At 42.3% G+C, this 25287-nt stretch overlaps 2 protein-coding genes across 3 annotated transcripts in view; one reads left to right on the forward strand and one right to left on the reverse strand.

The window, feature by feature from the left end:
- The window catches only part of MBLAC2 (metallo-beta-lactamase domain containing 2), a 47726-nt gene extending 31520 nt beyond the window's left edge, over window positions 1-16206 (reverse strand). Inside the window, exon 1 of the mRNA XM_004375021.2 lies at window positions 15740-16206. Within this exon, the coding sequence (XP_004375078.1) occupies window positions 15740-16193 (454 nt within the window). The 5' untranslated portion in view covers window positions 16194-16206. The remainder of the gene's footprint in view (window positions 1-15739) is intronic.
- A 152-nt stretch (window positions 16207-16358) lies between these two features.
- POLR3G (RNA polymerase III subunit G) overlaps window positions 16359-25287 on the forward strand; it is a 54559-nt gene continuing 45630 nt past the window's right edge. For both annotated transcript variants that reach the window (XR_002823829.1, XM_023730099.1), the window contains exon 1: window positions 16359-16881. The gene's annotated coding sequence lies outside the window, so the exon portion shown is untranslated. The remainder of the gene's footprint in view (window positions 16882-25287) is intronic.

Genomic DNA, 25287 nt, shown 5'->3' on the forward strand with positions numbered 1-25287 from the left:
GAATTCCTCCTCCCTTGCCCGAAACTTACTGTTATTTACCCAAAGCCCATTGTTCTGTTATTTGCTTCACTGTTTGCTGTATTGACTATAAATAAACTCCTGGGACTGAAGCTGGGTTCGACTCCTCAGAGTGACCTTCCTGGCCCCACTTCTCTGTAAGAGTTGTGGCATTGGTTATTGTCTCCACCGCCCCGACAACCGTCGCCGCTACAACAAAAATACATGAGACAAAAACTGATAGAACTGCAAAGAGAAACAGACATATCCACTATTAGAGTTTGAGACTTCAACACACGTCTATCAGTAACTGACAGATCCAGCAGGTAAAAAATCAAAGGATATAGTTGAACTGAACATCACCATCAGTCAACTGGATTTGATTGACATTTACAGAATACTTCATCTAACAACAGAATACACATGCTTCTCAACTCACATGGAAATTCACCATGATAGACCATATTCAGGGGCTAAAACACACCTTAACAAATTTAAAACTTTAAAATAACACAAAATATGTTCTCAGACCACAATGGAATTAAACTAGAAATAAACAGAACGATAGCTGGAAAAATAACAAAATACTTGGAGATTAATAACACATGAATTAAATTTTGAAAATACTTTGAACTAAATGAAAATGAAAATACAACTTATGAAAATTTCTGGTATGCACAAAAAGCAGTGTTTAGAGGGATATTTTTAGGATTGAGTATATATGTTAGAAAAAAAAGAAAAATCTAAACTCTATCTAAGCTTCTATACCTCAGGAAACCAAAGAGAGAAGAGTAATTTAGCTTAAAACAAGAAGAAAAGAAATAATAAATATCACAGCAGAAATCAATGACGTTGAAAACAGAAAATAGAGAAAATAAATGAAATTAAAAGCTCATTCTCTGAAGAGATAAAATTGATAAGCCTTTATCCATGCTAAGGAAGAAAAAAGAGAGAAGACACAAATTACTAATATCAGAAATGAAAGAGGGGTCATCACTACACATTTCATGAATATTAAAAGGTAATAAATGATATTATAAACAACTCTATGACAAGAATTTTGATAATTTAGATGAAATAGACCAATTCCTTGAAAAACATAATCTACCAAAACTTACGGGAGAAAAAGATAATCTGAATAGGTCTATATTTCATTATACAAATGTAACCAGCAATTGATAACTTTCTTAAAAAGAGAGTACCAGGTCCAGATGGCTTCACTGGTGAATTCTACCAAATATTTTAGGAAGAATTGATATAAATTCTCTGCAATCTCTTGCAGAAATAGAAATGGAGAGAACAGGTGGTGCAATGAATCACTTTCTAACCATGGTCTTGTAACTCCCACAAAATGATTGGCTGAGCCACAATCTTGCAAGGGATTGGTCAACTTACTATGCAAACAGTGGTTTGAAAATCCACCAAAAAGGATTGAACACCCTGAGGCCCAGTTAGGAGACTGGTCAGTTTTGCCCTTCTGCTAGGTTTATATAAATGGCCAATCCCACACATATTTTGGGGACCTCACTAACATCAAGAAGAGTCTGCCCACATGAGGAAATGCTCATGATCATTAGCCATTAGAGAAATACAAATCAAAACTACAATGAGATAACATCTCATCCCAACAAGGCTAGCATTAATCCAAAAAACACAAAATAAATGTTGGGAGAGGTTGTGGAGAGACTGGAACACTCATACACTGTTGCAAGGAATGCAAAATGGTACAACCACTTTGGAAATCGATTTGGCGCTTCCTTAAAAATCTAGAAATAGAAGTACCATACGATCCAGCAATCCCACTCCGTGGAATATACCCTTGAGAAATAAGAGCTGTCACATTAATAGATATGTGCACACCCATGTTCACTGCAGCACTGTTCACAATAGCAAAAAGATGCAAACAACCTAGATGTCCATCAACAGACGAATGGATAAACAAATTATGGTATATCCACACAGTGAAATACTATGCAACTATAAAGAACAACGATGAATCCATGAAACATCTTATAACATAGAGGAATCTGGAAGGCATTATGCTAAGTGAATTTAGTCAGTCACAAAAGGACAAATATTGTATAAGACCACTATTATAAGAACTCAAGAAAAGGTTTAAACACAGAAGAAAACATTCTTTGATGGTTATGAGGGTACGGAGGGAGAGAGAGGGGTATTCACTAACTAGATAGTAGACAAGAATTATCTTAGGTGAAGGGAAGGACAGCACACACTACAGGGGAAGTCAGCACAACTGAACTAAACCAAAGCTAAGAAGTTTCCTGAATACAACCGAACACTTCAAGGGACAGGGTAGCAGCGGCGGGGGTCTGGGGACTATGGTTTCAGGGGATATCTAGGTCAATTGGTATAACAAAGTTTATTAAGAAACTGTTCTGCATCCCACTTTGGTTAGTGGCATCTGGGTTCTTAAACGCTAGCGAGCAGCCATCTAAGATGCATCAATTGGTCCCAACCCACCTGGAGTAAAGGAGAATGAAGAACACCAGACAAACCATGGACACAAGGAAAGTATTAGCCCAAGAGACAGAAAGGGCCACATAAACCAAAGACTCCATCAGCCTGAGACCAGAAGAACTAGATGGTGTCTGTCTACCATCAACAGATTGACATTTATTGATAGGGAACACAACAGACAGTCCCTGATGGAGCAAGAGAAAAGTGGGGTGCAGAACTCAAATTCTAGTAGGAAGACCAGACTTAATGGTTTGATTGAGACTGGAGGGATCCTGGAAGACAGGGCCCCTGGACTCTCTGTTAGCCCAAAACTAAAACCACTCCCGAGCCCAACTCTTCAGACAAGATTAGACTGGACTATGGGACATAAAATGATACTCGAGAAGAATGTGATTCTTAGCTCAAGTAGATACACGAGACTAAATGGGCAGCTCCTGTCCAGAGGCGAGATGAGAAGGCAGAGAGGATCAGGAGCTGGTTGAATGGACACGGAAATCCAGGGTGGAAAGGAGGAGTGTGCTATCACAGTATAGGGAGAGCAACAAGGGTCTCATAACAATATATATAAACGTTTGTATGAGAGACTAACTTGAATTGTAAACTTTCACTTAAAGCACAACAATAAAAATAAAAAAGAAGAGTCTGGAGTGGAGTGTGTCCTTTGGACCTCAGGTCCCTGTGCCTAGACTCTCCTAGACCCAGAAGAGAGAGCTACAACACTGAAGATGGAGAGATGGTGGGCTAGTTGGCCCCTGGAGAGAGACTACTGCAGTGGGCTTGCTGGCCTGTGGAGAGCTAGGAGAGAAAGCTACGCACCTCTGTACAGATATCTGCCTGCTGCAAAACAGCTGTAACACTTGCCCGTGCAGGGCAGAGGCCTGAGTCTGCCCTGTGCAACACTCCTCCCCCCATCTCTGGGCAGCGTAGCAGGAGCCACAAAGGCCCTTGGGCAGCACCTGCCTGGGTAGCAGAGCAGTAAGAGAGAGAACCACATGGGCCTGGGTAGTACAGAAGGAGTCAGTGGCTCAGGAAATCCTGTGCAGGGGTCTTCCTGGTGACAAGGCGAGGCCCAGTGGCAGAGCAGAAGTCTTGGGAGCTGCGCAGACCCCCAGGCAGCATGGTGGTAGCCTGAGGCAGTGGTGACGTGAACAGAGCATCTGACCTAAACCAAGGTTTGCCTGTCCAGCAACATAAGAATGAACATGGATAATTTGGGGAAGTGTAATCAGTTCCCCTTTGAGAATCTGTTGTTACTGTTTACTGTTTACAATAATCATGGCTTTCACTTTGCCAACAACTGTGTGTTTCATGTATCCAGCTAGATCACAGATGTATGTAGCACCCACGGAATGGTTGATGCCACTGGGTGTATATGTGCCTCATCCTAGGGTGGCCTGAAGTTTGAGGCATAGCCTGTGTGCATGTGCAGTGCAGACAGACAAGCCCCTACAGAACACTTTGTAACTTATTCTATGAGGCCAGTATTTCCCTCATACCAAAACCAGATAAAGACAATACAAGAAAGGAAAACTACTGACTAGTATCTCTCATGGACATAGATGCAAAAATTCTCAACGAAACATTAGCAAATAGAATCCAACAAAGTTCAGAAAGAATTATATACCATGACCAAGTGGGATTTATTCCAAGTATGCAAGGCTTGTTCAACATTGGAAAACCAATCAATGGAATCCATTGCATAAATAAGTAATAGAAGAAAAATCACATGATCTTATCAATATTTACACAAAAACCATCTAACAAAATCCCACACTCATTGATTTTAAAAAAAACCAGAAATCTAGGAAAAACTTCCTCAACTTGATAAAGATCATCTACAAAAAACCTACAGCTAACATCACACTTGATGAGAAACTAGATGTGTACCCCTAAAATCCGGAACAAGGCAAGAGATGTCCCTTCTCACCACTCATAAACAACATTGTATTGGAAGTCCTAATCCTCAGTAAAAATCTGATCTTTTTATCATGGTTGCCAGGGATTGGGGGGAAGAGGCAGGGAGAACAGAGATGAATAGTGAAACACAAGGGATTCTTAGGGTGGTCAAACTATTCTGTATGATACTATAATGGTGGATATGTGATATCACGCATTTGTCAAAATGCACAGAACTGTTCAACACAAAGAGTAAACACTAATGCAAACTATGGGCTTTAGTTAATAACAATGTATTAATATTGATTCATCAATTGTAACAAATGTAAGATGTTGATAATACGAGAAACTGCAGAGGGGAGAGGGGGTAGATGGGAACGCTCTATACTCTCTGCGCAATTTATCTGTTAAGCCTACAACTGTTCTAAAAAATAAAGTCTATTTTTAAAAAACAAAACACACAGATTGCTAGGCCCCATTCCCAGAATTTCTGATTGGGTAGAGCTGGGGTGGGGCCTGAAAATCTGCATATTTGATAAGTTCCCAGGCAATACCAGGGCTGCTGGTCCAGGATTACACTTTGAGAGCTACTGATTTAGAGAGTCTTGCCTCTTCAGTGGAAACCCTGGTGTCATAGTGGTTAAGAGTTCGGCTGCTAACCAAAAGGTCAGCAGTTTAATCCACCAGGCACTCCTTGGACACCCCGTGGGGCAGTTCTACTCTGTCCTACAGGGTCGCTCTGAGTCGGAATCTACTCAACAGCTTCGGGTTTATTATGGGCCTCTTCAGTAATGATAAAATATGAAGAAGGATAAAGTGGAAATACAGCATAGCCAGAACTGTACTATATAATTCTATAAAATAATATGTATCAAAGTGTGGTATACAGGCCAGCTGTTCAGAATCACCTGGGGGTGGGGGTGACTGTAAAAAACGAAGATCCATATGTCCCACACCAGTCCTACAACAACTGAAGGTTTGGGTGTTAGAACCCAGAAACTGCTAATTTTAACAAACTCCCAAGATGGTTCCTTTGTGTGCCAAAGTTCAGGAACCATGGTCACTATGTCTGACTTGGTAACAGATGACGCCAAGCACTCTGTAACCCTAGGGCTGACGACTCTGAAGAATTTTGATCCTGAGTGGACTCCTAAGACACCACCACTTCTATGCTGGATGGCTGATACATATTTCAGAGAATGAAAGTGATATGAAAATGAACCTCATTTCCTGCTCCACTTGCCTATTTGGTCTTGTCTTGAATACCAACAATGACATCAAGATGGAATCAGGCACTACCAAATTCTCCACATTCCAGTCACAAGGGATCAGAATTACTTTAAACCAAACCAAACCCAAGCCCACTGCCGTCAAGTCAATTCTCACTCATAGTGACCCTACAGGACAAAGTAGAACTGCCCCATAGGGTTTCCAAGGTTATAATCTTTACGGAAGAAGACTACCACACTACCACATCTTTTTCCCGAGGAGTGGTTGGTGGGTTGGAACTGCCTACCTTTGGGTTAGCAGCCAAGCTCTTTAACCACTGCACCATCAGAGCTCCCCAGAATTACTTTACAGGATAATTATTCCAGATTGAAGGTGCCTCTGGGGATCACAAGCCACTGTTACTTACTGTATGATTTGCAGAACCAGCAAAAGAAAAATTACTGCTACTTTGGTTTAATAATAGAGCTGTTAGACGCAGACTGCTTAATAAATATATGGAAAGGAGAGGTGTGAGGGAAATTTAAGATCATAAATAGAAGCTACAAAGAATTACCAGTGTGGGAATAGAGTCTTAGTGATATTTGGATATGCCCAGGTGATATTTGAAATATACAGCAACAGGTAAGACATAAACATCCACTCATCAAAATGGCCACCAACTGTAAACAACTGGTAAGGTCTTTCTAAACCGAAACCAAACCTGTCGCTTGCTGTTGAGTAGATTCCAACTCATAGCGACCCTACAGGACAGAGCAGAACTCCCCTATAGGGTTTCCAAGGAGCAGCTGGTAGATTCCAACTGCCGACCTTTCGGTTAGCGGTCAAGCTCTTAATCACTGCGAAATCAGGGCTACACAGTGGCTGCATATCATTAGCCCTGCCATTACCCTGTGGCTTTAAATGCCTCCCATGAGCTGATAATGCCCACACATATATATTCCAGTCAAGTCCTCTGTTACGTGATCCCAAACAGTATAACTGCTTTGTATATGTGTGCATGTTTGTGTATAGATATATCCATCTCTTTAAGTAATATGCTTATACTTCTATATTTACCAAATTCAGAGATTTTCTATTGACTTCTTGATATAATGAGGATTTAGCACATTTAAAGTACCCAATTAGCCCATTTGTCCTCAACTGTCAAACCAAACTTATTATGTCTAAAACTGGATTCACTCACTCATTCAACAAATAGTTACAGAATACTGACTATATGCTAGACTCTATTCTAGCTGCTGGAAATATGGTGGAGAACAAAGAGACAAATTCTTTATCCTGATGGAGCTTACATTCAAGAAAAGGAGAAAAGCACTAAGCAAACAAGTACATATAAACTATGTCAGATGGTGATAAACCTTACGGAGAAAAATAAAGCAGAGCAAGTGAGGAAGATAGGGAATTCTAGACAGTGAGGTAGAGAGATAGGGATTATTATTTTATATAGAGTTGTTAAGGACGGCAACTCAAATTTGAGTAGAGACCTGAAAGAAGAGAGAAATACAGCTATTAAGTGTTTCTCGGGTGAGAGTGTTCTAGGCAGGGGAAGTAGAACGTGCAAAGAGGCTCTGAAGCAGGAGCTAACTGGACTTGTTCAAGGAATATCCAGGAGGCCAGTGACGCTGGAGCAGAGTAAGCAAGGCAGAAAAGATTAGGAGATGACGTAGAGTGGTATAGGGACAAGATCATGTAGAAGCTTGCAGGTTAATGTAAAGGCTTTGGATTTTACTCTGAGAGCCACAGGAACTCATCAGAAGGTTTTGAGAAAAGTAGCAGCACGGTCTAACTTTAGCTGTATGGTATTACCCTGCTGTGTTGTGGATAGACTATAGAGGAGCAAGGGTAAAAGTAGCAAGACCAGTTGGGAGGCTACTGTAATATTACCAGTAGGAGAGAGATGATAGTGGATTGGACCAGAGTGGTATAATTTGGGAGTCATCAGTGATAGATGATTTTTTAATTTGTTGTTGTTGGTGATGAGAATATATACAGCAGACCATACATAAATTTAACAATTTCTACATGTACCATTCAGTGACTCTGATTACATTCTTTGACTTGTGCAACTGTTCTCATCCTCCTTTTCAGAGTTGTTCCTCCCCACTGACATAAACTCACTGCCCCCTAAATTTCCTGTCTAATCATTCAAATTGCTGTTGTCAATTTGATCTCAATAGATAGATCTTAAAAGAACACAATGCTCAAGGCAGACATTCTTTACTAGTTAAGTTAAACTTTGGTTTTAAGAAGACTTTAGTTAAGCTAAACGTAGTTTTGATTTAAGGTTTAAAGATTATCTCAGGGCAATAATTTCAGGGGTTCATCCAGCCTCCATGGCTTCAGAAAGTCTGGAGTCCATGAGAATTTGAAATTCTGTTCTACATTTTCCTCCTTTTGATCAGGATTCTTCTATAGAATCTTTGATCAAAATGTTCAGTAATGGTAGCCCGACAGCCATGAAGTGAATGAGATCAACTTGGGAGTGATCACCACACTTTAAAATTAATATTTAAAAGTAAAAGCCCCTTTATAGGGGCTTTGTATTTTTTAATATGGGAGCCTCAGTATTTCTTTATGATAGAAACATCACAGAAATGATTCAATAGAGTGAAAAAATTTAATGATGTAGGAAAGAGATGGGACATTTGCTCCCCTCTCTCATTTGCTCCTTAAGTAAGAGGAGGAGGAAGCTAAAGTAAGGGTAGAGGCGTTGACTTAGGTAGGAGCATAGACAATTCGGAAGGTGGAGAATAGGTGTATGGATGCAAGAGGGTTGGTAAAAGTGGTGGTGCGAGTAGACGGTTGAGTAGGGAAATGTAGGACAGGCAGCACTAGAGCCCATTTGACAGTCATGGTCATGAATTTAAAGTCTGGTTGTCTATTTTTCTCCAGGCACATCTGTAGGCACAGATTAGGTGGAGAACTGGATATAATCAGGACTGGGGTTTTTCAAGGTGTTCTCCTCAAATGTGCTCTTTCCCATTCTTCCTCCAGCTCAGTAAATATAACTACCTTCCACCCAATTACTCATGCCAAACACAGGTTAATTCCTTCCCTTCTCACACTATTCCCCTCATATCCAGTCCATTACCAATTCCTGTTGGTTGTATCTTCAAAATGTACTTCAAATCCATATACATATCTCCACATGCACTGGCACCACACTGATCCAATCTGTCATCATCTTGTCTCTTAATTGGTCTTCCTTCATCTACTCTTGCCTCCTTCAATCCACTCTTTATATAGCAAACAGGATCATCTTTTAAATACATCTTATGTCACTCTCCTCCATAAAAGCATTCAAAGGCTTCCTTTTGCACTTAGGACAACCAAAATCCTCAATAAGATCTCAAGGCCTTTGTGTTCCTGCCTATCCTTCCAGCCTCATCCTGACCCAGTCATCATCACACTCCAGCCATACTAGACTTCTCTCAGCTTCTCAAATGCCTTAAGCCCTTTCCCACTGTCTTAGTCATCTAGTACTGCTCTAACAGAAATACCATGAGTGGATGGTTTTAACAAACAGAAGTTTATTTCTTTACAGTAAAGTAGGCTAAAGTCCAAACTGCAGGGTGTCAGCTCCAGGGGAAGGCTTTCTCTCTCTGTCGGCCTTCTTCTCATCAGTGTTCCCCCAGACTAGGAGCTTCTCTGCGCAGGAACCTCGGGATGCGCTCTGTGCTCGGTTCTTCTTTCTTGATGATATGCGGTCCCCATTTCTCTGCTTGCTTCTCTTTCCTTTTATCTCTTACAAAAGATAAAAGGGGGTACAGGCCACACTGCAGGGAAACTCCCTTTACACTGGATCAGGGATGTGACCTGGGTTAGGGTGGTGTTACAATCCCACCCTAATCCTCTTCAATGTAAAATTACAATCACAAAATGGAGGACAACTACACAACACTGGGAATCACGGCCTAGCCAAATTGATACACATATTTTTGGGAGGACACAATTCAATCCATAACATTTCACCCTTTGGCCCGCAAAAATCATGTCCTCGCAACACACAAAATACACTCATCTCATCATATCACAGTAAAAGTCTTAACTCCAAGTCCAAAATCCAAAAATTCCTCTTCATCTGTGAAATCTAGAATACAAGTTATCTGCTTCCAAAGGTACAATGGCAGAAAAGGCACAAGCCAGACATTTCCATTACAAATGGGAGAAACTGGAGGGAAAGAAGGGATAACGGGCACCAAGCAAGTCAGCAGAACACGTTATATTAGCCCTCAAGGCTTTGAAAATAAACCTCTGTTCTCTGAGACAATTTACACAATAGCCCTGCCCTCCAGATTCTAGGTATTGGTCACGGTCTCCGGATTCTGAGTGGAGGTCCCTCGGCCCTGGGCTTCAGCTCTGCCTTCCAGGCCCACTGGGACAGCAACTCTGCTCCCTCAGGTTTAGGCGCACTATTCTCCATCGGAGTGACAACTCCACCCTTAGAAACACCAGAGGCTATGGCTCCACACTTCAAAACCCTTGAGGTCATGGCCATACCTTTTGAGACTGAGGCAGCTTGGCTCTTGTGTTCCTTGTCTCTTCAGCTTCTGCTTCCTGTGGCCTCCTGGCCCTCGGGCCTCAAGCCCACATCTGCCCTGCTGGGGCAAGAGTTCCAAAGCTGGGTAGCTCCACCAGTTAAGTGCCCGGAAACACCCCACTCCACCAGGAAGCCTCCTGCACACGGGCACTCAGCTCCCTCGCTCTGTGGGTCAGCAAGCCTAGCTCCATTGACAAGTGCCTAGAGGCACCCCACTCCGCCAGGAAGCCTCTGATGCACAGGCACTCGGCTCTCTTGCTCTGTGGGTCGGCTCCAGTGCAGTCTCGCACTGGTCTCCTGGTTCTGTTGCTGTTGGTTCTCTGCCACTGCAGGTTCTCTGCTGCTGCAGGTTCTCTGCTGTTGCTGGTCCTCTGCCACTGCCGCTCCTCTATCCATTCAGTTTCACAACCACTTCCACCTTTTAGGTATCTGTTAGAGCAGCACCCCACTCTCTCGGTACCAAATTCTGTCTCAGTCATCTAGTACTGCTCTAACAGAAATACCACGAGTTGATGGTTTTAACAAAGACAAGTTTATTTCCTTACATTAAAGTAGGCTAAAAGTCCAAACTGCAGGGTGTCAGCTCCAGGGGAAGGTTTTCTGTCGGCCTTCTTCTCATCAGTGTTCCCTCAGACTTGGAGCTTCTCTGCACAGGAACCTCAGGTCCGAAGGATGCGCTCTGCTCCTGGTTCTTCTTTCTTGGTGGTATGAGGTTCCCAATTCTCTGCTTGCTTCTCTTTCCTTTTATCTCTTACAAGAGATAAAAGGTGGTACAGGCCACACCCCAGGGAAACTCCCTTTACATTGGATCAGGGATGTGACCTGGGTTAGGGTGGTGTTAAAATCCCACCCTAATCCTCTTTAATGTAAAATTACAATCACAAAATGGAGGACAACCACACAACACCGGGAATCATGGCCTAGCCAAACTGATATACATATTTTTTGGGGGACACAATTCAATCCATAACACCCACCTTGGCATCTCCCTCTTATTTCATTTTTTATTCAAGGAAATGTATGCACATATTTAAAATAAATATTACAGAAGAGGTTTCAATGTTAAGAAAAAGTTATTTGTCCCATTGTGGCTCTATTCCCAACCCTGCTCCCAAAAGGCAGCCACTTTAAACAATTTTAGCTATTTCTTCTAGTAGTTACCTCTACTAGAGGTAGTTCTCTCCAAATAATGTCTATACTCTATTTTTTGATTTACCAGTTAGATATATTTTACTGATTTCATGCCTGTATTGCTATTTGTCGGTTTTTCCATTTTAAGAGTCACCCTTTGACTTCCACCAAGAAATGTAAGAATTTTTAGGTCTTTACTCCCCAACCCCCACCTATAAATACCACACATATATACATTTCTCATTCCCCAAGTTACAATTTTGATCATAATACTCAATACATCATACTGTAAGCTATGATTACTTTTCCTTTCCTATGCAATTTGTTTTCATTGGAAAAACATTTATTTGTGGAATATTTTCTTGAATTATCTCTATAATGATTTCCTCTCCTCCATTTTCTCTACTCTATCTGTGCTAATATTATAATGTTGTATTTTCAAAACTGGACCCCTACTTACCTTTTTCTCCCCTAGTCTCCATCTTTGTTTATCCGCTCTACTTTGTGTAGGTTTTTCAACTTTATTTTCTAGACCTTCTATTAAGTAATTTCAGATGTTTTAAATTCTAAGAGTTCTTTACTGATACTGTTCTGTCTGTGATTATTTTTTAAAAAGCACCCTCTATCGTCTCTTGGATGTCTTGGATGCATTACTTCTGTTATCCCCTTGATGATATTATGATAGCCCCCCTCCCCCACCCTGAGTTGCTTTATGCTCTTGGTTTTGGTATTTGATCTCATGATTAGAGAATTTTCCCAGATTTTTCTTAATACTTGATTGCCTGTTTGAGAGCAGGGGTTGAAAAGGTTGCTTGAAATACACTGGAGTTTACTGGCCTAAACTTGACTGCAGAGAGATCATGGCAGGTTGTTTACTTAAGGATTACTCTAAATCAGCATCTTAAAGTCTTGCTCTTGGATTGGGCAGATTCCCCAGACAAGATTCTTCCAAGTTCCTCCCTGGGGAATAAAAGCCTTGTTCTCATTCTTTTGGAAAACTAGTAGGGAACACATATTTGACTTATTCCTCCTGTTTTCCATACTGATCCCCTGCACTCAATACTGCTTGAGACCACTCAGTCAAGAAACCCTACAGTTATAAAACAAACAGTAACAGACGTGAGGAATGTGCTTCTTAGTTCAACCAAGTATACGAGACCAAATGGGCAAGCCCTGTCCAAAAGCAAAGATGAGCAGGCAGGGACAGGAAAACTGGATGAATGGACACAAGTGTAAAGGGAAAGGGGGAGAGTGCTGACACATTGCTGGGACTGCAACCAACATCACAAAACAATTTGTATATACATTTTTGAATGAGAAACTAATTTATGCTGTGGGAAAAAAAAGAAAAGAAAAAGAAGAAACCCCACTGTTCACAGAAAAGAAACTAGGCAGGGAAGGGACATTCACTTATGGGGACGGAATCTAGGGTTTTAACAGCTTCTTAAATGTCTTTCAACCAATTCTACTTATTTTCATGTCCCTCCCTTTGCCCCCGGCTGAGGTACCTGGTACTGCTACTTCCTGGGCCTTTTGGGCCTTATGCAGTATAAATAGGATTGGCTCTTGATTTCTCACCAATAAAACTGCTAATTCATATTTGCTTTCCAGCATTCAAAACAGTTCTCCCAGTCAATGTGGGTTTATACTTAAGACAAGCAAGTAAATAAACAAAACACAGTTCCTTTATAATAGTCTTAGTGGGGTTTTGGGAGGGAGCGAAATTAGATATGTATACTGGAATCTGTATTTTTTTTTTTTAAACCTGCCCAAATCACTAATGAAAACCTCATGGATCACAATGGTTTGATGCACAACCAATCATGGGGATGGTGTAGGACCATGCAGTGTTTAATTCCATTGTACATAAGGTCACCATGAGTCGAGGCCAACTCGATGGCTGCTAACAAGTGATTTAAATCCACTGAGAACCACTCTCGAACACATAGAATATGTACAGTTATTCTAATGTTGGCTTAGAGAGTGTTTTGGTGACTCTGGGTAAACTGCATAGACACACAAAATGGACAAAAATGCCCAGACTTCTTCATATCGCTTTATTGTTGTAAAAAATTGGTAAAATGTGTGCCCATTCAAGAGGAGTGTGCTGTATAAATCTAAGGTATATTGCTATCTTCTTCTAGGAAGACATTATTTCACTACTAACAAGGCGAGTTGTTTTTCTTGCAAAAATAATGAATTGAGTGATATGGCTATTCTCTCCCTTGTACTCCCTGTAACTCATTTACAAGACAGCTTTTCGATCAGTGATACAGTATACAGATTTATGCTTCCCCATAACAAACAGTTCACTAAATGAAATGTAATTAAAAAGAACTTCACTCTCCTTGAATTCTACTCAAACCAATGAAGACCTTATCTTGTGAGCTCTTTGAGTATGTGTAAGTATGTAATTGTGTATAAACTTTTAATATAAATGTTTTACATCTCCTTCCAGGCATGTGGATTCTGTTAATAGCAAGTCTGCAAGCCACACCACTCAGAAGATACAGGAAATTAATACTCCTGAGAGGAAATTATACTACTTGAGAAGGTGAGGCATCCAGCTTCTAAAGAAAAACGACTTTTGATAACACAGTATTATCACCTTGAAAGTGTTTGGTAAATACTAAGCTTTCTTTTCACACTTTAAAAGGGCTTAAAGCGTCACACAGGTAGCTTGCAGTTCCTCTGCAGCTCCAAAACGCTGATTGTACTGGGATTTTAGGTTCTGACTGGAACTAGGTTCTAGTTCCAGTTCTTTCCCAAACTGGCTATGTGACCTCAGGCATGATATTCAGACCTGTTTTGAACACCTTCATCTATAAAACAATAATCCGTATCATTCTTTCATCCTTGATTTCCCATTGCTGGCATAGAATCAGAAGTAATTTAATCTTCAAAATGATATAAATATTTTCTAATACTAAATATTTTTTGGTGTGGGTGCCAGAACTGAGTCTGCATACCCATCACCTGTATGGAAACCTTACTTCTAAAAGTATTAATTATATCAAGAAATACAATAACTGAAAGTAAATTTAATGTAAATGTACTTGTCCTTCATTTCATATTGTCAGGTAATATAAGACCCTCCATCTAAATCAGATCTTTTTAGATTTAAAACCTTAATGAAAAGACTTGTGAGTGGGGGAAGGAGATGTAGAGTTTTGCTTTTTTTTTAGTATCCGTGATAGTCAAAACCCTGTTCATAAGATAAACCGGTTTTCGTGGTATTTCATTATTTGTGATATTGTTTAGTCATAAAGTGAGCTCTAGTACCTTACTGTACTGCAACAGGTTGATTTTTCTACCTCATAGACCAAAAAACCAAACCTGTTGCCGTCAGTTTATTTCCACTCATTAGTAACAATGGTTTCAATGTAGAAACAAAAGGTTTCACATCCTACCCAGAATTATATTTATGTGGTAGGATTTGTCTATGTTCTGCATGCTTTGATCTATTGCGCCTTGGTTCAAATCCTAGCTTTTGTCACTATCTTGTTCTGTGGATTTTACGCAAGTCATTTTATTGGGTGTCAGTGTTTTTCACTTCAAATACGTGAAGGATAAAATGAGATCAAAAAAAGTATTTAAAAAGAAATTGATACGCCAAACATTGCTGCTGTGGCCAATTAACTCAATTATTTAATTGCCTGAGGGTGGGGAGAGGTTGGGGCCCTACTCTGTTTTGCTCCATTTTTTCTGAATCCCATTCTGTCTTTCACAGAGCCAAAGAGAATTAGGGCCATCTATGCATTAGGCCACATACTTCACCACCACGGGAAACAATCTCCTTATTAATCTTTCTCAGGTTTTGCTTTCAGCCGGAGCAAATATCTATCTTAACACAAGACCCAAGGCATATTCTATCTTTATGATCACAATCAAGCTTTTTCTCTCCCGAGGCAACATCAAGATCAGAAACCTATCTGGAAGATAAGGTTGCACGATCAGATAGGAACCTCTGCGCTCTGGTACTTTCTAAGGCTACAGGTGTAAACTGCTCATACTCGGTGGTGACCGAGCAGATAAAGTCAGCATTTCTCAAAAGCATAGAGCATGACATGCACTTTGTGAGGCGTCATTTCCTTAGAAGTCTTCTCGCTACAAAAGCGCCTGGAAATATCAGAGAGGTGCTTGGAAAAAGAATGGGAAATCCTCAGTCACAAGTCCCTGTAGTGTTACTACTGTAAATGACACAAGAAACTGACTAGGGGGTGGGGTCGGTTTTCACTGGCCTACTAGGAACCGCGGCACAGGGCCAAAGCTGGTCTCGGATACTGAAGGCTGTGATGGCCGTGGCTCTGGTAGGGTGGGCATTTACTCGGGGAAGGATGAAACAGAAATGACGTTTCTGTAGTGTGCCAAAACAAGCCACCATTAAAGCCACGCAGGTCTGCAACATGCATCCCTCGAACATCCCCTCCCTTAATGAGAGAGCGTGCGCCCATGGGGGCCCATTACCATCCTGCAGGATGAGGGTGGGCTGCACCGCCTGCACTCGGAACTGCCTGGCCCTCCAGCCAGGGCTGGGCGCTCGCACCACCTCGCTGTCGGATAGCCAGGTCACCGTCTCAAAGTTGTCCCCGCGAGCCAGAGCCTCCGCTTCAGCGTGGTGCACAGCTACCCGGTCGAAGTGGTAGAGGCCGCCGGAGTGGTCGAAGTGCACGTGGGTGGCCACTGCCAGCAGCGGCCGGCGTTCTGCGTCGTCCTTGGCCTCGCGGTCCTGCAAGAGGCCGGAGGAGTACAAATACTCAGGGAGACTGCGCAGGCCCAGGCCTGTGTCGATCACCACGTCTTGCTCGGAGCCGCGCACTAGCCAGATGTTGGCGCGGTTGCCCGACTCGTAGAAGCGTTCCTGAATCCAGAAAATGCCGTCGCCCAGGGACTTGTGGGCGTACCACTCGAGCGCCGACATCCTGGGCAGGGGTGCGGCCGAGAGGGTTGGGTGTGGGCGTGTGTGCCTCCTGCAGGCTGGCCAGACCCGCGGCGCTGCGGCGGTTTGGAACTGTCTGCCAGCAGCTAGGGAGGAGGCGCAGAGCGAAGAGGGGCGGGGAATGCTGGGAGGTGCGGAAGGAGTAGTAGGGGGAGGAAGGACGCCTTCTACCAGGTCAGCAGAGCGCAGAGACTGCACTGCCTGCACCCGGTCGCAGGAGCAATAGCAGCCTCAGCAACCGTAGCATGAAGGAGTGTTAACGCAGGGGCCTCTACACAGGAAATCCAGAAGATACTTTCCCCACCGCCGGGGGGGTTTGGCTGCAGAGGCTGCAAAAGAACCGTGGGAGGCTACCACAAGCCTACCAACGTGCCGCAATGCTCACTCCCACCAGGCGCGGAAAGTCAGGCCAACAGGTTGGACGGCGACTACGGCGCCTGCCAAGGGCTAAAAAGCTCTTTGCCCAGGAGGTGGGACTTAACTAGGTAGTGGGCGGGGCTAGTTGGTTGGAATCCGAACGCGGTTGTCGGGCCGCGTGGAGGGCGGAGCGCGCGTCTCCCAAAGTGGGGCCAGCGACCCGCAGCTTCGGCGTCCTCTGCTCGCAACCTTACTTTGCCGGCCGGCAGTTCTGCTGCATAGTTTTGCCAAAGCAACGAGTCTTAGTGAACAGGTAACGAAGCAACTAATCGGGGCCTTGGGCGAGGGTGAGGACGGTAGAGGGGAATTAAAGGGGCACATGGAGTGGATGGGGTAGTCAGGAGTAGACATTCTTTAAAGAGCCTCTGCTTTGAGACGCGTTGGGAGATAGCTTTACCTCTCCTTTCTCTGCTCCCTTAAAAATTTTATAAAATCGTTTCCAGATCTTACCTGGTCTCCATTTACTGGGACTGTTTGCACTGAGTTAGAAGGGAATTTGTTTTTATTAGTGGTAGGAGATTTACCACATCCTGGGATTTGTTATTTGATTGGTTCGGGCACTAGTCATTGCCGCAGACTTGCAGCTGAGGACAGACTATGTTTTAACTGTTGACACTTTACCCTGTATCGTGAGGAAAGCGGCTGATAACAAGGTTTTTCTTTTCTAAAAAATAAAATTCTACCTTTTTTCTCTCCCTCCTTTAATTTTTTGGCTAGTTTATCGACTCTGGGAAGAGAGCAAAAAAAGTTAGTAGAAAGGCTCGACTAAGGAAAGGTGGAGGCAGCTTGTGAGGACGCGAAAGATGTTTATTAACAGGGTGTGGCCCTGCCAGCTACACAAATCACCTCCAGTGTTAATGCCCGGTCCCTGTCCTAGACGCCCCACCGCCTCCCGCCCCCGTCCTCCTCCAGCTATTAAACGTTCATTTAGGCTTAAAAAATTCCCTTGAGAACTTGACTAACCTATTCAGCCGGAGAAAACAGTATTAAGGGACCCATGAGACAGCATTATAAAAGATAATTGTGACTACCCTTATTGGCAACTGCATACTAATACGCCTCGTGGAAAGAGAGGTGTACTCTTTTCCACTACCTTGTTAATTTAACGGGCTTGGTGGGATGTGGCCTTTACGAAGATTTTGTTAATCAAGTTAGGGGTTATCCAGTCACTACTTTAGGGGCATTCTTTTTTTTATTGTTGTTGTGAGGATACACAGCAAAAACATACACCAATTCAACCCTTTAATTAAGTGACATTATTATATTCTTCGACTTATGCAACCATTCTAACCATCCTTTTCTGAGTTGTTCCTCCCCTGTTAACATAAACTCACTGCTGCCTAAGGTTGCTCTTGTCACTTTGATCCCATATAGATAGTTCTTAAAAGAGCATAATGCTCAAGGGAGACTTGTGTGTGTGTGCTTTAAGTGAAAGTTTGCAGCTCAAGTTAGTTTCTCATACAAATATTTATACACACATTGTTATGTGACCCTAGTTGCTCTCTCTATACTGTGACAGCATACTCCTCCTTTCCACCCCAGATTTCCTGTGTCCATTCAGCCAGCTCCTGTCCCTTTCTACCTTCTGGACAGGAGCTGCCCATTTAGTCTTATGTATCTACTTGAGCTAAGAAGCACACTCTTCAAGAGTATCACTTTATGTCTTACAGGCCAGTCTAATCTTTGTCTGAAGAGTTGGCTTCGGGAATGGTTTTAGTTCTGGGTTAACAGAGAGTCCAGGGGCTGTATCTTCCAGGGTTCCTCCAGTCTCAGTCAGACCATTAAGGCTGGTCTTTTTACTAGAATTTGAGTTCTGCACCCCACTTTTCTCCTGCTCCGTCAGGGACTTTCCATTGTGTTCCCTGTCAGGGCAGTCATTGGTGGTAGCTGGGTACCATCTAGTTCTTCTGGCCTCAGGCTGATGGAGTCTCTGGTTCATGTGGCCCCTTCTGTCTCTTGGGCTAATATTTTCCTTGTGTCTTTGGTATTCTTCATTCTCCTTTGCTCCAGGTGGGTTGAGACCAATTGATGCATCTTAGATGGCCACTTGCTAGCTTTTAAGACCCCAGATGCCACTCACCAAAGTGGGATGCAGAACATTTTCTTAATAAACTTCTTTGACCTTGATGACCTTGATGTCCCCTCAAACCATGGTCCCCAGACCCCCACCCCTGCTACTCTGTCCCTCGAAGTGTTTGGTTATATTCAGGAAACTTCTTAGCTTTTTGTTCAGTCCAGTTGTGCTGACTTCCCCTGTAGTGTGTGTTGTCCTTCCTTCACCCAAGATAATTCCTATCTACTATCTAGTTAGTGAATACCCACCTCTCTCCCTCCCCACCCTTGTAACCATCAAAGAATGTTTTCTTCTGTGTTTAAACCTTTTCTTGAATTCTTATAATAGTGGTCTCATACAATATTTGTCCTTTTGCGACTAATTTCACTCAGCATGATGCCTTCCAGATTCACCCATGTTATGAGATGTTTCATGGATTCATTGTTGTTCTTTATCATTGTATAGTATTCTGTTATGTGAATATACCATGATATGTTTATCCATTCGTCTGTTGATGGGCACCTAGGTTGTTTCTATCTTTTTGCTATTGTGAACAGGGCTCCAAAGAACATGGGTGTGCATATATCTATTTGTGTGAGGGCTCTTATTTCTCTAGGATATATTCCAAGGGCTGGGATTGCTAGATCTTATGGTACTTCTATTTCTAACTTTTGAAGGAAGCGCCAAATCAGTTTCCAAAATGGTTGTACTGTTTTACATTCCCACCAGCAGTGTACAAGTGTTCCAGTCTCTCTGCTTCTCCAACATTTATTATTTTGCGTGTTTTGGATTAATGCTAGCCTTGTTGGGGTGAGATGGTGCCATGGATTGAATTACGTCCCCCAAAAAATGTGTGTATCAATTTGGCTGGGACATGATTCCTGGTATTGTGTGATTTTCCTATATATTGTAAATCCTGCCTCTATGATGTTAATGAGGGAAGATGGGTGGCAGTTGTGTTAGTGAGGCAGGACTCAGTCTATAAGATTGGATTGTGTCCTGAGGCAATCTCTTGAGATATAAAAGAGAGAAGTGAGCAGAGAGACGGGGGACCTCATACCACCAAGAAAGCAGTGCCAGGAGCAGAGCATGTTCTTTGGACCTGGGGTCCCTGTGTGGAGAAACTCCTAGTCCAGGGGAACGTTAATGAGAAGGCCAACAGAGAAAACCTTCCCCTGGAGCTGACGCCCTGAATTTGGACTTTTAGCCTACTTTACTGTGAAGAAATAAATTTCTCTTTGTTAAAGCCATCCACTTGTGGTATTTCTCTTGTAGCAGCGCTAGATGACTAAGACAGATGGTATCTCATTGTAGTTTTGATTTGCATTTCTCTAATGGCTAATGATTGGGAGGATTTCATCATGTATCTGTTAGCCGCCTGAATGTCGCCTTTGGTGAAGTGCCTGTTCATATCCTTTGCCCATTTTTTAATTGGCTTGTTTTTTGTTGTTGTTGTTGAGGTTTTGCAGTATCTTGTAGATTTTGGAGATTAGACCCTGATCGGATATTCTCCTAACCAAACATTCTTTCCCAGTCTGTTGGTTGTCGTTTTACTCTTTTGGTGAAGTCTTTTGATGAGCGTAAGTGCTTGATTTTTAGGAGCTCCCAGTTATCTAGTTTCTCTTCTGGTGTTTGTACATTGTTGGTAATGTTTTATATTCTGTTTATCAAGGCAGAGATTTTTTACTAGTTAAGCTAAACTATTGTTTGGTTTTAAGAAGACTTCAGGTGACATTTTTTGTTTAAGTTTTAAAATAATCTCAGGGCAGTAGTTTTAGGGATTTAGCCAGCCCCTTTAGGGGCATTCTTACGTGTAAGTCCCTGAGCTAGATTCTGTATGAAGAACAGAACTGTGGAAGAAAGACATGATCTGGGTTCTCAAGAATTTGAGGGGTGATAATATCAATACACAAATATTTGCAATACAAAGCAATATAGGATATTTACCACAAAAAAACCCCAAACCCATTGCCGTGGAGTGGATTCTGACTCATAGCGACCTTAGGACAGGGTAGAACTGCCCCATAAGGTTTCCTAGGCTGTAATCTTTATGGAAGAATTTGATACATCTTTCTCCCGTGGAGAGGCTAGTGAGTTTGAACAGCCGACCTTTTGGTTAGCAGCTGAACACTTAACCACTGCACCCCCAGGGCTCTGTATATGTACCCCAGAGGAAGTAAAATTGAGGTGCTATAAGAGTACAGATGGAAGGGATTGTTGAGGAGTGGCATTGTTGATAAGCTGCCTTAAAAGACAGCTGTATACTAGGATATTCTCAGCAGGGAAATACAGTGCTTGCTGTAGTTTGTGTATTTTTTCTCTAGGCAGAGGGGAACCATTAGAAGCGAAATGGAGTGATATGTTTAGTAGACCACGTGCTCAGCACTACTTCCCTCAATATTTTATTGTACTTTTGTCAGGCTCCGGGTAGTAATAGGGTATATAAAGGTGAATATGTCATCAAGGAGGCCTTCACACTTACAGGCCCCTCTGCCTGTATCACACTCCCCTTGAATACCCTTTCCTAGTTCTCTGCATGGCTCTCTCCCTCATTTATATCAGGTTTGTGCTCAAATATCACCCAATACAAGACTTATTCAACCATACTTTCTACAAAACACCCATGTGTCCTGCTTTATTTTTCTTTCTGTCACTTATCACTACCTGACATTTTCTATACAGTTAATTTATATTTATGTACTTTCCATTTCCTATACTAAACTATTAGCTCCATGAGAGCAGAGACTTTGTTTTGTCCACTGGTGTATTCCCAAGAGCAAGACGGCCTGACACATAGAGGATGCTCAATAAATACTTGATGAATACATGATTGAAGAGGATTCCTGGGGAGAGCCACAAAAATCGAACAATTACAACATGATTATAAAAAGTCACAAAAATAGTATGTTGTTGTTGTGTGCTCTCGAGTGGATTCCCACTCACAGCGACCCTATAGGACAGAGTAGAATGGCCCTGTAGAGTTTCGAAGGAGTGGCTGGTGAATTCGAACTGCTGAGCTTTTGGTTAAAAGCCTGAGCTCTTAACTGCTTCGTCACCAGGGCGCCTAAAAACAGTATAGTACTTGGGAAACACAGAGAAGGGAGAAGCCTACCTATATGTAGTATGGAAATGGACATAGAGGAATTGACATTTGCATGGAGTCTTAGAGACATAACTAGGATATTTCAGGTGGACATGAGAGAAAGGGCACTCCTGGCGGAAGGTACACCACATGCAAGAGCTGAGAATAGCAGAGTTGGGCATGGGTACAGTGTGGGATGCAGGGGGCAAAAGGCAGAAAGTTAGACTCAAAAGCTCTGTTGGATGTAGGTAAGGAAGAAAGTGACGCATCAAGATTTATATTTGTAAGGGGGATTCTGACCATGGGAAATTTATTTGTTCTGTTTACCATGGACTGCCAGAAGAACGAACAAATCTGTCTTGGAAGAAGTACAGCTAGAATGCTCCTTAGAAGCGAAGGTGATGAGACTTCATCTCACATACTTTGGACATGTTATCAGGAGGGATCAGTCCTGGAGAAGGACATCCTGCTTGGTAAAGTGAAGGATCAGCAAACCAGAGGAAGACTCTGAGTGAGATGGATTGTCACAGAAGCTGCGACAATGGGCTCAAACCTGGCAACGATTGTGAGGATGGTGTAGGACCTTGCAGCATTTTGCTCCGTTGTATATAGGGTTGCTATGAGTGGGCAGCGACTCGAGGGCACCTAACAACAACTGCTTTAGAGGTCCAGTTGAGACGCGGTGAAGACCTGAACTAAACCTAAGTGAAGGAGGGGGAACATGTGAGAGAGAACACAGAGCTGATATTGTTATCAGCTGGTGTGACTCATGGCAGAACCCATGTGTTACAGAGTAGAACTGCCCACGGGGTTTTTTTTTGGCTATGTAATCTTTACAGAAGCAGTTTGCCTGCCCTGTCTTCCTTGGAGATGCTTGGGTTCAAACCACCAGCCTTTAGGTTAGCAGCTGATCAAGCGCTTATTACAGAGCTGATAGTCTCTAGTAATAGATATGGGAATCAGTGGAGAAAGAGAGGAGTTTAGAATGACTATCAGGTTTCTGATGGGGCAATTTTAGGTGTCATTCATCAAGAAAGTGGATATAGATAGAAGAATAGGTTTGATGGAGAGTTCAGCGTAGGACACACTGAGTTGAGGTACATGTAAAATATACCGGTGGAAATATGCAGAATGCAGTCGAGATAGAGTTCTTAACAGATAAGAGAGGTCAGGATTGGATTTAAAGATTGGAGAGCTATCCAAGGAGGTTACTCAGAGCCGAAGAAGTGGATGGATTCCCTGGGAAGAGCTTCTGGAGCAGTGGTCACCAGTATGGGATGTGAACTAATGGAGGGACACATGTTTCCTGAAGGTTACCAGGCACAGATTATTAATAAGAGAGTTGATTTCCAGATCCTCAACTTTTCATATGTACTCCTTCTTAAAACTGACCTACCTGAGAAGGCTGGGAACCTGGAGGAACAGGTTGGCAGAAAGTCACAGCTACATTAATTTTCTTAGTCAAAGATGGTGATACTGTCACCAGGCTTTCAGTGCTTCCCCTAGGTTCCATGCCTGCTTCCATCTGTTTATCTGTACGTTTATTCATCTAGCTAACATGTGCAAGCAACTGTGTGAGAGACATGGAAGGCAATACATTTAATCCACAACTAATAAAATGTGAGAGGTAGGAAAATTATCAGAGATTAGTTCTGTCCCTGGCGTGAGGTGGTTATTTTAGTTGATTACAATGGGCTGTTTTTGCATTTCGGCTCTTGGCTGCTTGAATTGTACCCATTATAAAATCATTTCAGAACAATTCTGAATAAGAATTTTTTGGAGGCATCCTAATAGGGAAGGGGGTGATGCTGCTGACTTTACGTTTTTAAATACAGCCCACTTGCCCTTATTAATTCACTTCACTGTAAAGATTAATGACATCCCTGGGATTAAAGAGGTTTTCAACTAGTCTAGAAACCAGCTTAATGTAACTAAAAGGACAATGTAGAGGTATCCTGAGCCTTAAATCAGTTCTGCCTTGGTTAGGAGGTAACTTTTGTGTCCTTAGGAAGTTAACCTACTGAGGCCTTACTTTCCTCTTCTGTAAAATGGAAGGTTTAGTCTGGAGCTGCACATTGTAATCTCCTGGGGAGCTTCTGAAAGTCCCGATGCCTAAATTCTGTCCCTCAGGGATTCTGATTTGATTGTTCTGGGGGGAAGCCCAGAAATTTTTTAAAGCTCTCCTGATGATTCCAATGTGCAGCTAAGGTCCCAAAGATTATATTCAGAAAGTTAAAAACAAACAAAACCTTGATAGAAGGCTCACTGAATTGTACTTCTATGGGTCGATTTGCTAATGAAATCAGTTCAGTGAAGAAAAATGGGAAAGCTTAACATTAATTGTGGAGCTGTTGCTATATGTAAAGCACTGTGCTCGGTAGGCGGGGTGGGTATATACAACCTCTGCTGTTAGTACAGTTGAAGAAATGAACAAAAAATTACAAAATATAAGTGAAAAGCCACCCCTTTGGAAAAAGTCCATTTCCTAAAAGGGGCATTGTGTATATTTCTTTTAGAATTCAACAGTGTAGCAGTATTTTTTATCTCAGTTTTTTAAAATCTGTATATCTAACAAGAGTGAGGTGGCATGAAATGAGTGTTGTGGATATTGATGGACTTAAGCTGGATCTTAAGGTGAATAGGGATGCAGCCAGGCAGAGAAGGAGAGGGAGTAGACTGAAGTTGGGAGAACGGTAGTCAGGACATGATTATAGAGTAGTGAGTTGGGAGGGTAGGTTGAAACCATGTTAAAAAGGGCTCTGAATGCTTGGATAGGGAGTTTGTATTTAATTCTCTAGCCAAGACAAGAGGAGTATCATAATTAGAGTTATGCTTTAGAATGAATAATGTAGAAGAATACAGTAAAGAAGTAATACCACAAAGCAAGGAATACCACAAAGAGGTATTGCAGTTAATCAGGAGTGAGGTGGAAAGGGCTGAGCTGATAGAGGAAATGGAAAGGAAAGGACCGTGTGAAGGAAGAATTAAATGATTAATTTGATAGGGTGGGTGGAACAGAAGGAGGAATCAATATTAACTCACTCCCAATCTTAACTACTGGGGACTGAGAAAGTAATATACTACGTATAGAAATAGAGATATTATATTTGAAAGGCAAGCTAATGGACGGGGAAGATGATCTCAGTATTTGGAGTTTAAAGTGACATCCAGATATTCTTTTGGTAGTGAGAAAATGGGCTGAAGCTCAGGACAGAGGTCAGTTCTAGAGGTAATCAGACCCTGAGTACCAGTACCAGTTGCCATAGAGTCTGTCCTCACTCATGTTGACCCCATGTGTGTCAGAGTAGAACTGTGCTCCGTAGAGTTTTCAATGGCCATGATCTTTCAGGAATAGATGGCCTTTCTTCTGAGGTATCACTAGGTAGACTTCAAACTCCAACCTTTCATTTAGCAGATGAGTTGTCTTAACTGTTTGCACCACCCAGGGTGTCCCAATCAAAGCCTGAGAGGGATACATTTTCCAAAGATAAAAGAAGAGCAGAAGATCAGAGGTTGAACTTTGA

The sequence above is a fragment of the Trichechus manatus genome, unplaced genomic scaffold (assembly GCF_000243295.1).
Source record: "Trichechus manatus latirostris isolate Lorelei unplaced genomic scaffold, TriManLat1.0 scaffold00032, whole genome shotgun sequence".
NCBI classification, from domain to species: domain Eukaryota; kingdom Metazoa; phylum Chordata; class Mammalia; order Sirenia; family Trichechidae; genus Trichechus; species Trichechus manatus.